Source organism: Colletotrichum chrysophilum (assembly GCF_026319265.1).
Source record: "Colletotrichum chrysophilum strain AFK26 chromosome Unknown scaffold_13, whole genome shotgun sequence".
Taxonomy (NCBI): Eukaryota; Fungi; Ascomycota; class Sordariomycetes; order Glomerellales; family Glomerellaceae; genus Colletotrichum; species Colletotrichum chrysophilum.
In genome coordinates this window covers 528,530-540,972 of record NW_026517300.1, presented here as the reverse complement: position 1 = coordinate 540,972, position 12,443 = coordinate 528,530, and the positions used below count along the sequence as shown (strand labels likewise).

At 56.2% G+C, this 12,443-nt stretch overlaps 2 protein-coding genes across 2 annotated transcripts; both read left to right on the top strand.

Annotated features, from left to right (window-relative positions):
- Positions 1-6,448: 6,448 nt before the first annotated feature.
- COL26b_002679 (uncharacterized protein) lies at positions 6,449-9,063 on the top strand (the record flags this gene model as incomplete). The annotated part of the gene is made up of 4 exons (XM_053175592.1): positions 6,449-7,078; positions 7,129-8,184; positions 8,231-8,684; positions 8,735-9,063. 4 exons carry the CDS (start codon positions 6,449-6,451, stop codon positions 9,061-9,063), a joined length of 2,469 nt encoding a protein of 822 aa, XP_053040596.1.
- A 1,837-nt stretch (positions 9,064-10,900) lies between these two features.
- COL26b_002678 (uncharacterized protein) lies at positions 10,901-12,174 on the top strand (the record flags this gene model as incomplete). The annotated part of the gene is made up of 2 exons (XM_053175591.1): positions 10,901-11,451; positions 11,523-12,174. The coding sequence occupies 2 exons, from the start codon at positions 10,901-10,903 to the stop codon at positions 12,172-12,174; spliced, it is 1,203 nt and encodes a 400-aa protein (XP_053040595.1).
- Between the last annotated feature and the right edge of the window lie 269 nt (positions 12,175-12,443).

Sequence of the window (12,443 nt, the reverse complement as noted above, 5' to 3'; positions counted from 1 at the left end):
GAACAGCGCAGTGTTCGCAAAACGAGGAATGGAGGATTGGGAAGAGAAGAAACGAGACCCAGCCGAAGGGGAACTTGGTGAGAAAGGGTTGAAGCGTGAGCTTTGAGAGTGAAAGACGGGGAGTGGAGGAAGAATGGGCGGCAGCGGTGCCAAAAGAGATTAGAATGGATGATGGGCTTTTGGGGGGTGTGGGTGGTGGTGTGGTCCAATGGACGTGAAGCAAGACAAGGCAAGGCAAGGTAATAAGGCAGGCAGGAAAGTAGGTAGGCAAGCTGAGCAAAGCAGCGCGCAACGGAGGAAGAAGTCGTCAGTCAGATCGAGTCCAGTTCCAGTCCCAGTTCCAATTTCAGGTAGTCCAGGCCACGCTTTCTGGTGCAGGTGCTAAAGTAGAAGCTGCAGCAGCATTAAGACCAAGGCAAAATGGAGGGCAAGACAATGGGTTTCCCCGGGGGGTGAGGGTGAGGTAGGAAGGGGGGTGTGAGGCGAGACGGGAAAGCAGAAGCAGAAGCAGAAGCAGAGGCACGGCAAGCGCTGCAGGTGCAGGAGGAAGACAGGTCCAAGGTCCAGGGATTGGAAGGGCAAAAGAAGTGAGAGTGGGAGAAAGAGCGCGCGAGCGAGCGAGGAGAGAGAAAGTGCAGAGAGAGACAGAGACAGACAGACAGACGGTCTGGTGGGCGTATCAGAGACCAGAGGCTGAAAACCAGAGCACAAGCGAGATGATTTGCCTTTGAAAGCAACGCTGGATGGGGTACTTTGACCAGGAACGGGACCGTGTCTACGAAATCTACAAATGCAACAGGCGCAAAAAACACCAGAGAGAGAGAGAGGAAAAAAAAAAAAAAAAAAAAAAAAAAAAAAGCTGGGGGTGCAGGCCCCTTGTCACTTCCCATCTGGGTCCCCAGAGGTCGTGCTGGACGACGACGAGATGGACTGGGACTGGGAGCGACGCTGGAGGGTGTGGGTGGATTTCCCGGTGAGATTAGCCCGTCCCGTCCTGGTTAAGCAGAAGCCGGGCTGGCAGATGGGGCACGATAGGGGAGCAGGCGGGATCACTGTGTTTCTCTCCAAAACACACGGCCTGCCTTGTGCACGGCCTATGCAGTTAATGCAATTTCCACACCCAAGACAGCGGAAACAGTGACGTCTGCACCAGTGCGCCGTCGCCATGGCCGTGGGGACCCACCCACGGATGCACTGACCACCTGACAGCTGCACACTGTGCCAGAGACCAGACGACTATCTGGCCGCATCAGACGCCGTGTCTCATCTCCCATTTCTCATGGCTCGCCGCCAAGCTCATCTTACAGAAATCTCCATGGTGGGAACACAAGAGAGGTTCCATCCCGGCCCATCACACACCACTCGCTCCTCGCTCGCTCGCGGCTCAGGAGCTAGAGCCTGAAATTGGCCATTGACGGGGACATGCCTTGCACTGGCACTGACTGGCACCGATCATCTTTTGCCCTCTACTGCATAGCATCACAAACGTCGGTGATTTCCATCCGCTGAGAGCCTGAGCCTTGGAATCAGTTTGGCATCCATTTACCTTTGGTACAGTATCTGTACATATGGCACAGATGCCCAGGCGGCTCTGTCAGAAATGGGAATGCGGACCCTTTGTCAAAGAGCCAACTCGGCATCCCAGTTCCGTGTTATTTCAACCTCGACCACGACGAGTAAGGTGCGCCATGCACTCACATTGTCCTGATTCTTCATCCAGAAAGAAATCGGCGCCCCATAAAATTACGCCCTTCTGAGCATTTCCAAACAAGAGAAAACAACAAACCCACACTCTCAGACCTTCAACCGTACCTCCTCGACACGGTCCACCCGTCGTAGCCAGAGACATTCTGACGAGACCTGTCTAACGACGACAACGACGACGAGAGGGCCATGATCCCACCCCAGAGTGCCCGAGGTGGTGTACCGTGTAAGCAACAAGCCCGGCACGCGCTGCGACTTTGCGCCGCCAAGGGCCGCCCGTAATTAGCCCTGGATAGTAAGGCTCGCAAGTGCGAGTGGATGCTGCCGCCGCCGTCTCTGCTTGCGAGCGTCTGGTCTAACGCCGGGCCAGACAGGGTAAGGTCAGCCGGGCGCCTTCTCTCAATGCGCGCCGGGTCCCCCGTCCAGTCCCAACTCTCGTCCCGGCCGCCGCGACACCATCCGCTAGCCTAGCCTCTCTCTCTGTGTGTCTTTCTGCCCCAGGGACCTCGAAGTCGCTGTACTTTTCCACCGTCTCGCTATTTGTCTTCTACTCCCCGTTGTGACGACGACGGGCCAGTAGCAGGCGCAACAGAGGTGTGATTGGGGTTGCATGAGCACTCAAGTTGAAGCTTCAATGGTTTTTGCTGGCGCGCGAGGTAAAGCTAGCTGTTTTGACTAATCAACCCAAGGAACCAGAACCAGACAGAACATAGGGTGAGGCAGCCCAGGATACCTCCGGCTGCTCTTACGCGCGCACCATAACCACAGGTATCTCACCACGATCTGGTACGAGACAAACCAAGGCAGCGGACATGGATGAGGCAAACTCCAACTGGCAATATCCTCATGCACTAAGCTCTGGCAGCGGGCATCCGCCCAGGAGTACATGCAGCTAGCTGCACATCTCCGAGTACCCTCTCAACCTCTCAGACTACTCGCCCTGATTCTGGGCCAGTGATTCCATCCACTCGTCTATTACCCGCCCGAGTCGTCGCCACTAAAAACGTGCTAGCTAGGGGAGGGGTGAGCCAGGGCCAAGGAGCCTGGAGGAACCACCACCATCCACGCGGGTACGACACTTCACTCTCGTGGACTTGCAGGTAGCTCAATTACACCAGAAACACAGGTGCAGATAACACGAGCACGCGCAAGGGGGAGGAGCTGGCAGGGCCATCAGGAAAATGCATCGTTCACGAGTAAGCCATCTGCAGCTCGAGTAGTAGCAAAAGCCCCCCCAGCAGAGCAAGAAAGATGTGATGCCCATGCTGCTTCGCAATTCTCCAAATCCGAGGGGGAAAGAGAAGAAGAGACCGCAGCCAACCACAGACGAACGGGAAGCTCTCGCAGCCGGTGGGGATCCAGACCCCTTGGGCCCTCCTTCCTGATTGGCCATGTTACCGCCGGATTGAGTGACTGATCTCACACGCACTGGTTGGGCAGCACCTGATGCAACACTCAATCCAGAATCTTGTCCCCCTTCCACTGCATCACGAAGGGGGGTTTCCCAGAGCGAGAGAAAGGAAACAGAAGGCAAGGGGTGCCCACTGTCTGCCGCCCACTCAGGCACCGCACTTTGGTGCGCCAAGGGGTTCAAGTCATCACTGTGACTGGGGGACGACGGGGGCAACAGGAGTGGATGAGCCGCAAAAGCGGCAATACCGCCGTCCACGGTCCAGGGGGAGCTTCACCCGATTCCGATTTCCGCTCCCGCTGCGACCTGCCAGAGATCACGACCATTGCTCGCCTGCCTGTGCGCCGCCTTCGTTGCTGTGCTCGGGGCTGGGTCCACTGTGTGAGAGATGGCTCCAAATCAAGCTCGAAGCGAAGGTCTCGAAGCTCGAGGCTCTCTCTTGCTCCTTAACTTCTCCGTGCTCACAAGCTCTGCACCCCCGTCGTCCATCGCCAGCGGTCTAGATCGCAGGCACACAGGGCGCCTGCTTTGACGTACGTACTCGAAAGATATCCGTACGCACCTCGACTGAGGGCGTTCCCGGCTGCGTATCCCGCGCCGCGCGTACCGCATACAGAGACATTGGATGACAGACCAATCCCCAGCGCTGCGTCAGAGGTTCGAGGTTAAATGTCGGGCTTTTCCAGGGCTGCGGTGAGAGCATCCGTAGTCCTCCAGAAGGAAACAGGAAAAAGAGGCTCATGGTGGCGGAGGTTCCTGCGTGTGCTGCTCTGCAAGGTCAGTGGTTCTCGGTGGTGTGGTGTGTGTGTGGGTGGGGATGCTTGCCGTGCCGGCGCGGTGCGTGCGAGCAATGCTTTTTTGCGGGGATCCCATCCTTTTTCCTTGCTGCTTGGTTGCTTGCTTGGGTTTCTTCCGGCCAGCTTCCATCTCGGATGGAAACAAAACGACGACCGGGACCAGACATGACTGGGCGCCCGGAAACTCCTTCTAGAATACGTACCCGCGTGGACAGCACTTTCTTCTTTCAACGGCGTCTCTCTCCTGCCACACGCACGCCGAGTGAGTACGCCAACAGAAATCAATGACGACGAACACATGGTAGGTGGCTGTCGAGAGCAGCCCACCCCTTGTGGAGAGGAGCCAGAATCCTGCATGTTCTATTTGTGTCCAGACTTGCCATCATTGTCTGCCCTACAATTCACGAGCGGACGTATCCGAACGCCCTCCCAAAGACGCTGTGTAAGCATTTTCAGCAATGCAAATGCACGTCGTGGTTCCTGCGTGCCGCTGTATCACATCTGATGGCCCGAGACCCCCCATCGTCCGTCCATCGATACCTATCCGACCTCGTCCCCGGGGCCGGGCGGAGGGGCCGTCAAATGAGCCTCCCGCAATCCCCGCAGCTTCCGGGGGCACCATCTGTCAACTTCCTGGTGCTTCGTTCGTAGAGATCGGTGCGGTGAATTGCACGAGTGATGTCAAGTCTAACAAGCCATTTCTGGCATGCCATGCTGCTCTTGATCTATGAACGAGTCAAAATGGTAGCCCTGCCGCGATATCACAGTACCGCTGCGCCGTCTACGTTTTGCGGCGGCTAGTCCAACCTACCTGCTTCACCGCTCTCCGTCTGTTTCAAAAGTTCCTCTCGCCAGACACGGCTCAAAACCAACCTCGTGAAAACCAGGCCTAGCCAGATTCGAAGTCTGGCATCGACACGTGCCATGCTGTCCAATGTCAAGAATGTCCTGACCTGTGGACTGCGGCATCTTCGATATCGTGCCCGGTGCCTAGCTTAACGCGTACTGGCTGTGACATGAGATCAGACATCCGCCATCTATCTAACTATCAGTTTCATTTGCGGGAGCATTGCATACAACCTCGTTCACAAGTGTGTAGGCCGGTCTTCCGGATTGTTCTAAAGATCCCGGGAAATGGTGCTCGCCCAGCCAGCTCGCCCAGCCATCTCTTCCGAGTATTCTTTTCCCCGAGCAGCCTGATGTCGACATCGTCATCTGCACCTTGCTGGCGCAGAATCTTGAACAGGGACGGTTTTGCAAATGGCGAGAATGGTTCAAGGTACTGTTGGTCCCGTCTCGCCAAGGGGCTATAACCTAGAAAGAAGAAGATGGCTTGCACTTCCCCCGACTAAGCCCGCAGGATAAATCGATGAGATTCTCAGACTTCCTTACTGTTGGTTATTGTTGTTACCTTGAGATGATTCCGACATCTCCTGCACTGTCAAAGTGACAAGCATTTAACCTTCCCTCCCGTCTATCAACGCCATGTCCAACTTCTCAGGCGTCACGGATAACCCCGAATGCCACAGTCGGCCTGTATTTTCTCTGGGAAACCAACAAAATCCAGCGATCATGAAAACTGCTACCCAGCATCACCGCGGAAGCCTGGATATCTCGTCACAGATGGTGTGAAAGTTCCGACAACGCCAAATGCCGCGATTTAGCTACAATACACGGAATCGCAGCCGTCAACTATTACGACATCCAATCCGCAATGAGCGGCAGCGTTTCCGGCCCGCGAGAGGTCGAAGAGCACTTCAGATGCCTGGCCTCATGCTCCGTCATGTGACCGTCCCGTGAGTGATTGTCCGTAGCTGTCTGTGACTGGCTTCCCCACATCCGATTCTGGGGTTGTCATCTGGAAAGCCCATCCGTCGTTTGCCGGATGTCATTCGTTCAGGCCTCCCCGGATCCTGGCGGATTAGCGTCATTCCCGCTCGAAACCAGCCACTCACATACGATGCAGTGGAGAGCGCCCAGCAACGCAGCAGCGGGCAGCACCGTCTGCGACCGCCTGGTCCCCCAGCCCAGCACCAGCACCAGCACCAGCTTTCCCCAAGTTATCCACCGGTTCGGGTGTTGAAGAGGTACCTCCACGCTCTGCCACTGCCTCGGAACTCCACTGTCCCCGGCATTCACATGTCGTAATGGATCACGAGCCAGCAAAGCCCCCCAAACCAACGTCCGCCGTGTCCATCTCCAAACACCTTAACGACTCAGGCTGCTAATGCGACCACGTGCTTAGCCGGACTCTTTGCAAGGCGCACTTCTTTTTGCAAGGCTGGCAGATTTCCGCCGGCGAAACGGACACAACAACAAACCACTCTCAATCGCATCGCGTCGCATCGTGTCCTCCTCCCGTGCCGTGCTTCAACCTCGACGGCCGCAAACCAACTCGACCCGCACTCCGTCCCGTCGATTTTGTCCTGTGATGGCAGCGCATTCGTAACGTAATTCCCATTCGCGGCGAGCCTGCGCGACTCGATCCCCTTCACAACAACCGAACCATCCCGTACCGCCGCTATCCACTGCCGCCATGGCCGAGCAATCGACCCTTCGCCAGTCGGCCGCAGAGGAGGCAATCGCCGCCTTTATCGAAAAGTACTCGACTCTCATCCGCACCCGTCTTCAAAACACATCTCGCACAACCCGGCAGCTCGGTGTTCTTGCTCTTGCCGCCTCTATTGTCCTCAGCGCCGCTGGCGGGAGGAGATGGTGGAGGCGGCGGCGTGAGGAGCGCGAGCAGGGCCGTAAACTCGTCCGCACGAATTCGTGGCTGCACAACAAGGACGGCTCTCGGACGATATACGTTCCTTACAAGGACGGCACCTCCAAAGTTGTCATCCAGACCACCAAGCCCTTGACCTTTGAGGCGCATCGCAGGTTGTTCCTGAACCCGCCGCGTGTCTCTGGCCTGGGCGATGGTACTGTCCCGTCGGCGCAGACCAAGCCTGGTTTGAACCTGGCCTTCCTCCACCAATTCCTGAGTCTAATGAGTATCATGATTCCGAGATGGTCAAGTAAAGAGGCCGGTTTACTCGTGAGTCATGGTGTGTTCCTGATGCTCCGGACATACTTGTCGCTTGTTGTCGCCCGCCTTGATGGTGAGATCGTTAGAGATCTTGTCGCGGGACACGGCAAGAAGTTCCTTTGGGGACTGGCCAAGGTAAGCGCTTCGAAAGTACCATTTTTCTTCGTAGCTAATCGGAATTACAGTGGTGCGGTCTCGGCGGTTTTGCCTCTTACACGAATGCGATGATCAAGTTCCTCGAATCCAAGGTGTCCATCGCCTTCCGAACCAGGCTTACTCGGTATATCCACGATTTGTACTTGAACGACAGTCTCAACTACTACAAACTGTCCAACTTGGATGGTGGTGTTGGCCAGGGCGCGGACCAGTTCATCACACAAGATCTGACGCTCTTCTGCGCCGCTGCGGCGAACCTGTACTCGTCGCTCGGCAAACCGTTTGTCGATTTGATGGTGTTCAACTATCAACTCTTCCGGTCCCTAGGACCATTAGCCCTGACGGGTCTGCTGAGCAACTATTTCTTGACGGCAAGCATTCTGCGTCGTCTATCGCCTCCCTTTGGCAAGCTCAAAGCCGTTGAGGGTCGCAAAGAAGGAGACTTCAGGAGTCTCCATGCGCGCCTTATTGCCAACGCCGAGGAGGTTGCCTTCTACGGTGGTGCTGACATGGAGAAGACGTTCCTGAACAAGGAGTTCAAGTCTCTCAAGACCTGGATGGAGGGCATTTACATGCTCAAGATCCGCTACAACATGCTCGAAGACTTTATTCTCAAGTACAGTTGGAGTGCGTATGGCTACCTGCTGTCATCACTTCCAGTTTTCTTGCCCGCCTGGGGTGGTCTTGGTGGTGCCGCAGAGTTGGCTGAAACAGCTGCCAAGGGCAGCAGAGAGCGTGGCCGTATGAAGGAGTTCATCACCAACAAGCGTCTTATGCTTTCACTGGCCGATGCCGGTGGAAGAATGATGTACTCCATCAAGGACCTTTCAGAACTTGCTGGCTACACCAGCAGAGTATACACTCTCATCTCCACCCTCCACCGAGTCCATGCCAATGCGTACTACCTACGCGGGCAACAGAACGAGCTGTACTCCCTTTCTGACGTTCAAGGTACGATTCAGAAGGGATTCGACGGTGTTCGTTTGGAGGGTGTCCCTGTTGTTGCCCCAGCCTTGTGGCCCAACGGCGGCGAGGAATTAATGGAGTCGCTGTCCATGGTGGTGAGAAGAGGAGAGCATCTTTTGGTAAGTACAGCCCCGCCAAAGGTCAGCTCAACCCTAACACAATTAGATCTCCGGCTCCAACGGTGTTGGCAAGACGGCCATTGCCCGTGTTCTCGCCGGACTTTGGCCCGTCTACCGCGGATTGGTCAGTCGGCCCAAGGATATTGGCCAAGACGGCATCATGTTCTTGCCACAAAGGCCATATCTTAGCATCGGTACCCTCCGTGACCAAGTCATCTACCCTGACGGCCACCATGATATGCGTGAGAAGCGAAAGTCTGAGGACGACTTGAAGCGCATCCTGGAGGAAGCTCGCCTGGGATACCTCCCTGACCGCGAGGGCGGCTGGGATACTCGCAAGGAGTGGAAGGATGTGCTAAGTGGTGGCGAGAAGCAGAGAATGGGTTTTGCTCGCATGCTTTACCATGAACCTCAGTACGCCATCGTTGATGAGGGCACCAGCGCCGTGTCGCAGGATGTTGAAGGATACCTCTACGAGATGTGCAAGGAGAAGGGCATCAGTAAGTCACAGCTTTCCAGCGCGAAGACCGTGGTTGTTAACGACAGACAGCACTCATTACCATTTCTACGCGTGCCTCCCTCAAGAAGTACCACACTTACAACCTCATCCTCGGCATGGGTGAGCGTGGTGATGAGTGGGAATTTGAGAGGATCGGAACGGAGAGGGAGAAGATGCAAGTCGAGAAGGAGCTTCAAGATCTCCGCGAGCGCCTCGAGCAGGTGGAGACGTGGAAAGCAAGGCGTCAAGAGATTGAGGAGGAGCTGTCGCGCGTCTGGGTTGCTGGCGGCGATGCCTTGGATCCCCCATCATATGCCGAGAGCGAGAGCGACAGCATGAAGAGTAAGGGTAAGGACGTGGCCCAGGAAGGTGACGCGTGAAGTGGAAATTTTGGTTAAATTTTTGCTGCTGTAAAACTACAGGATACAATTGGCGTGTGAATGGGAGGGATGATCAGCATCATCACATTGTAGAAGAGAGCAATCACTCCAGAAATCTGTTGATAGATCCCGCGATGTCAGTGGCTTAAGCACCAATACACATTTGAACATAAATATCCTCTCCGCCGCACTTTCCTCGCCCGGCAAGCAGATCATTATACCGGGTGCCCGGCTTTCTATTACCGCCAAGGCCTCCCCCCACGACATCATCACTTCCACTGCGTCCGCCCCTCACCCCTGAGTCTTTTCCAACTTCGGAGACCCCCGTGCCGGTCTTCCCTCAGTTTTCAGACGCAGAACCACAATGCAACTCCCGAGGACGACTTTCGGAGGTTCATTGCCCCCCACTGTCCCGTCCCATCCACGAAGCCGTCGCGCCATCCAGCCGTTCCTTAGTCCGTCCCTGTCATCCATTCCCGGAAGTAGTTAGCCATGTCTGACTATCAACTCCATCAACCAATGAGGGCTTTGACTAGACTGTTACTATCGCTCAGACTATTTTCTGGGCCAACTTGTGGGGCACCATTCCGACGTCGAGCCTCTTTTCCCTTGTTCACTTCGCCGTCCAGGTTTCTGACGGTTTGCCCGCTGGCCCGTTACCTTGACAGAGAACCGGCCTCGCATATCTCTGCAGGACTCGATTACTCCCTGCAAGCCTCGTGGTAGTGCCGGGTGCTGCGATGGCAGGTTCCAGATAACCCTGTCCAAGATGACAGCGACATATCTTGGGAGCCGCCAAATGGGGAATTGTCTTCGACCTCCCCGCTGCAGAGTGCCAGCTGGACCCCTGCTCGGAAGGAAGCTCTTCCCGTGGCGGCAACGCACCTCCCACGTATGTCCTGGCCAAAGAGGAAGTCTTGAATTCTAGAATTGGCAAGCGCCAGGCTCAGCCGAACGTCGACGACGCCGAGTCCCTACCCTGCCCTGCCTGCACCTTGAGCTCAGCCTCCAGGCACGGCACAGCACACCAACCGCTTCCCACCATACCTCAAAGTTCTAGAAGAGATAGCTTGATCCTCGGCGGCATTCCTAATGCGGCTCTCACTGCGGCCGGCCAACATGGTTCGGACAGCAGCTGGCTCCCCAGTCTTGCCAGTATCAGTCCCCAAGAGATCTCTGAAACGAAGCCTTTTCTTTGCTCCTCCTCCTCCCCACCCGTTCGTTTCTTTGTTCTTACCAGGCCCGGGACTCAAGTTGTCGATCTTCGCCCCAAAATCCAACACGCCATTCTTCCTTTGTCCTACTTTCCCTCGGGGGCTCCAAGCTGAGTCGCGAGCGCTTGCTTGAATGGAAAGTCAGAAAATCATCCGTTGCTGCCTCTACACACGCGCGGCGTCCAGACTTACCCCGTAGAACCCGATTCCCTTTTGTCCCTTGCCTTGATATATCAGGTCCTTCAATCGTCGATCAGTGTCTTTGATCATCGTAGAACCCGCTCTCCCCCCTTGCAAATCCCAGAACCACGGTCCAGTGAGCCGCAAACGTTCTCTTACACAGTCAGATCGTTACACTTCGAGAGATTGGGATTCCACATCCTATCCCCCATCTATTGCGGCTCAAATCTCTCCGGCGCCTTCATCGAGCCACGGGCTCTTTCAGGCCTAACCGACTCCAACAGCCACATACATGCATAATAAGGACTGACGACATTGCAATCTCACCTGCCCGACCACCACTTGGCACAATATAACAAAAAAGAGCCCCGATATCACACCCCGGTTGTACAACCTCACTTGATTACAACGGACACTCAAAGGCGGAAACACCAGGCACAACCATGCCCAAGTCTCCCTCCCCCTCGGTCCGCACAGCAATGATGCTGGCAGGCCGCATGCCTGTGATAGCAGAAGACGACTCCCTCCCGGCCGTCACGCACCCATCCCAGGCAGCCCTCCCGTCTCCGCCTCCCTCCCGCAGCACAAAACCGAAACTTTACGGCCGCCCTCAGAAGATCGCACACCCGTTCCACCCCTACCCGTACCCGACCGTCCCGCCGCCCGCCTACTCCCGCAGCTCCTCTCGCGAAAGCTCCCGGAGCACCGTCAGCACGAGGAGCCTCCTCTCCGGCGGCTCCTCGGCCGGCAGCAGCATCGCGGGCGGCAGCGGGCCCAACTCGGGCGCCTCGACGCCCCGGAGCACGTACAAGGGCCGCTCGCAGCTCCTCCCCATCACCACTCCCATGGGCCCGATAGAAAACAGGGATGAAAAGGTGTTGAAGGCAAAGGAACTGAGGAGGCGGAGATGGTACATGGTCGTCCTGTTCATCATGATCATCGGCCTCGTGGTCGGCCTGGCCGCAGGGCTTACCATCTCCTCGCGCAAACAAACGTAAATCCTCCCCCCTTGCTTGCCCTGACTTACACCAGAAAAGCTAACAACCCATTTTCCCCACCCCTCAGTACAACCACGCCAACAAACACAACCGTCCCAAACATCTTCCCAGCAGGCTCCTTCGCCTTCAACACGGCCCTCGCAGACGTGGCCACAAACTGCACCGCCAACCCGGCGACGTGGCGCTGCTTCCCCTACGAGACGTACAACCAGTCCCTCACCTCGGGCTCCGCGAACGGCTCCCTCGCCACGTACTACTGGACCATCACCCCCAGGAACTCGTACACCTACCAGATCTCCTCGTCCGCGAACCCCTTCTCCCCGCAGTTCGCCAACCTCAGCATGGCCCTCTTCGACGGCAACTCGTACAACGAGCGCCTCGTCTTCAACTTTACGCTGCCCAAGAGCGTCGTCCCCTCTGAGGCCATCGCGGCGGATCACAAGGCCGCGACGTGCGTGTACGCCGACACGGCGTTCAGCGCGACGCTGTGGACGCGGAAGAATAGCAGCGTCGGGGCCGGGTCGGCTGCGGCGGACGGGAACGTGACGGCCGTGTCGGACGGGAGCAAATGGGCTAACTGGCCCGGGCAGATTGAGATTACGCAGATCAAGAGCGGCGGGGGCCCGGAGTGCAAGGATTCTGATGGGAATGCGGTCAGTGTGGCGGCCGGAGAGGGGCAGTGCGAGTGCCGGTACGCCAACCTTGGATTGGGGGCTTGAACAAAAGTTGTGTGATCTTTCTTAACTGTGTGTATATGGAGTTGGACAAGGACTGGGCCGGTAGGGACGGATATAGCATTAGCATAGCACGAGATCTCAAGATACCCTTCGTTTGAACATATCTTCAAGTCCAAAAATTGGTTTGAATGTAGAGTAACAATTCTATCACATGGCCTAGTAGTTTTGTAGTCCGTTCTATCCCAAAACCCCTCTACCATCCAGATCTAAGCCAGAAACTCCTTCATGGTATCTTGGAAACCTATGAATCA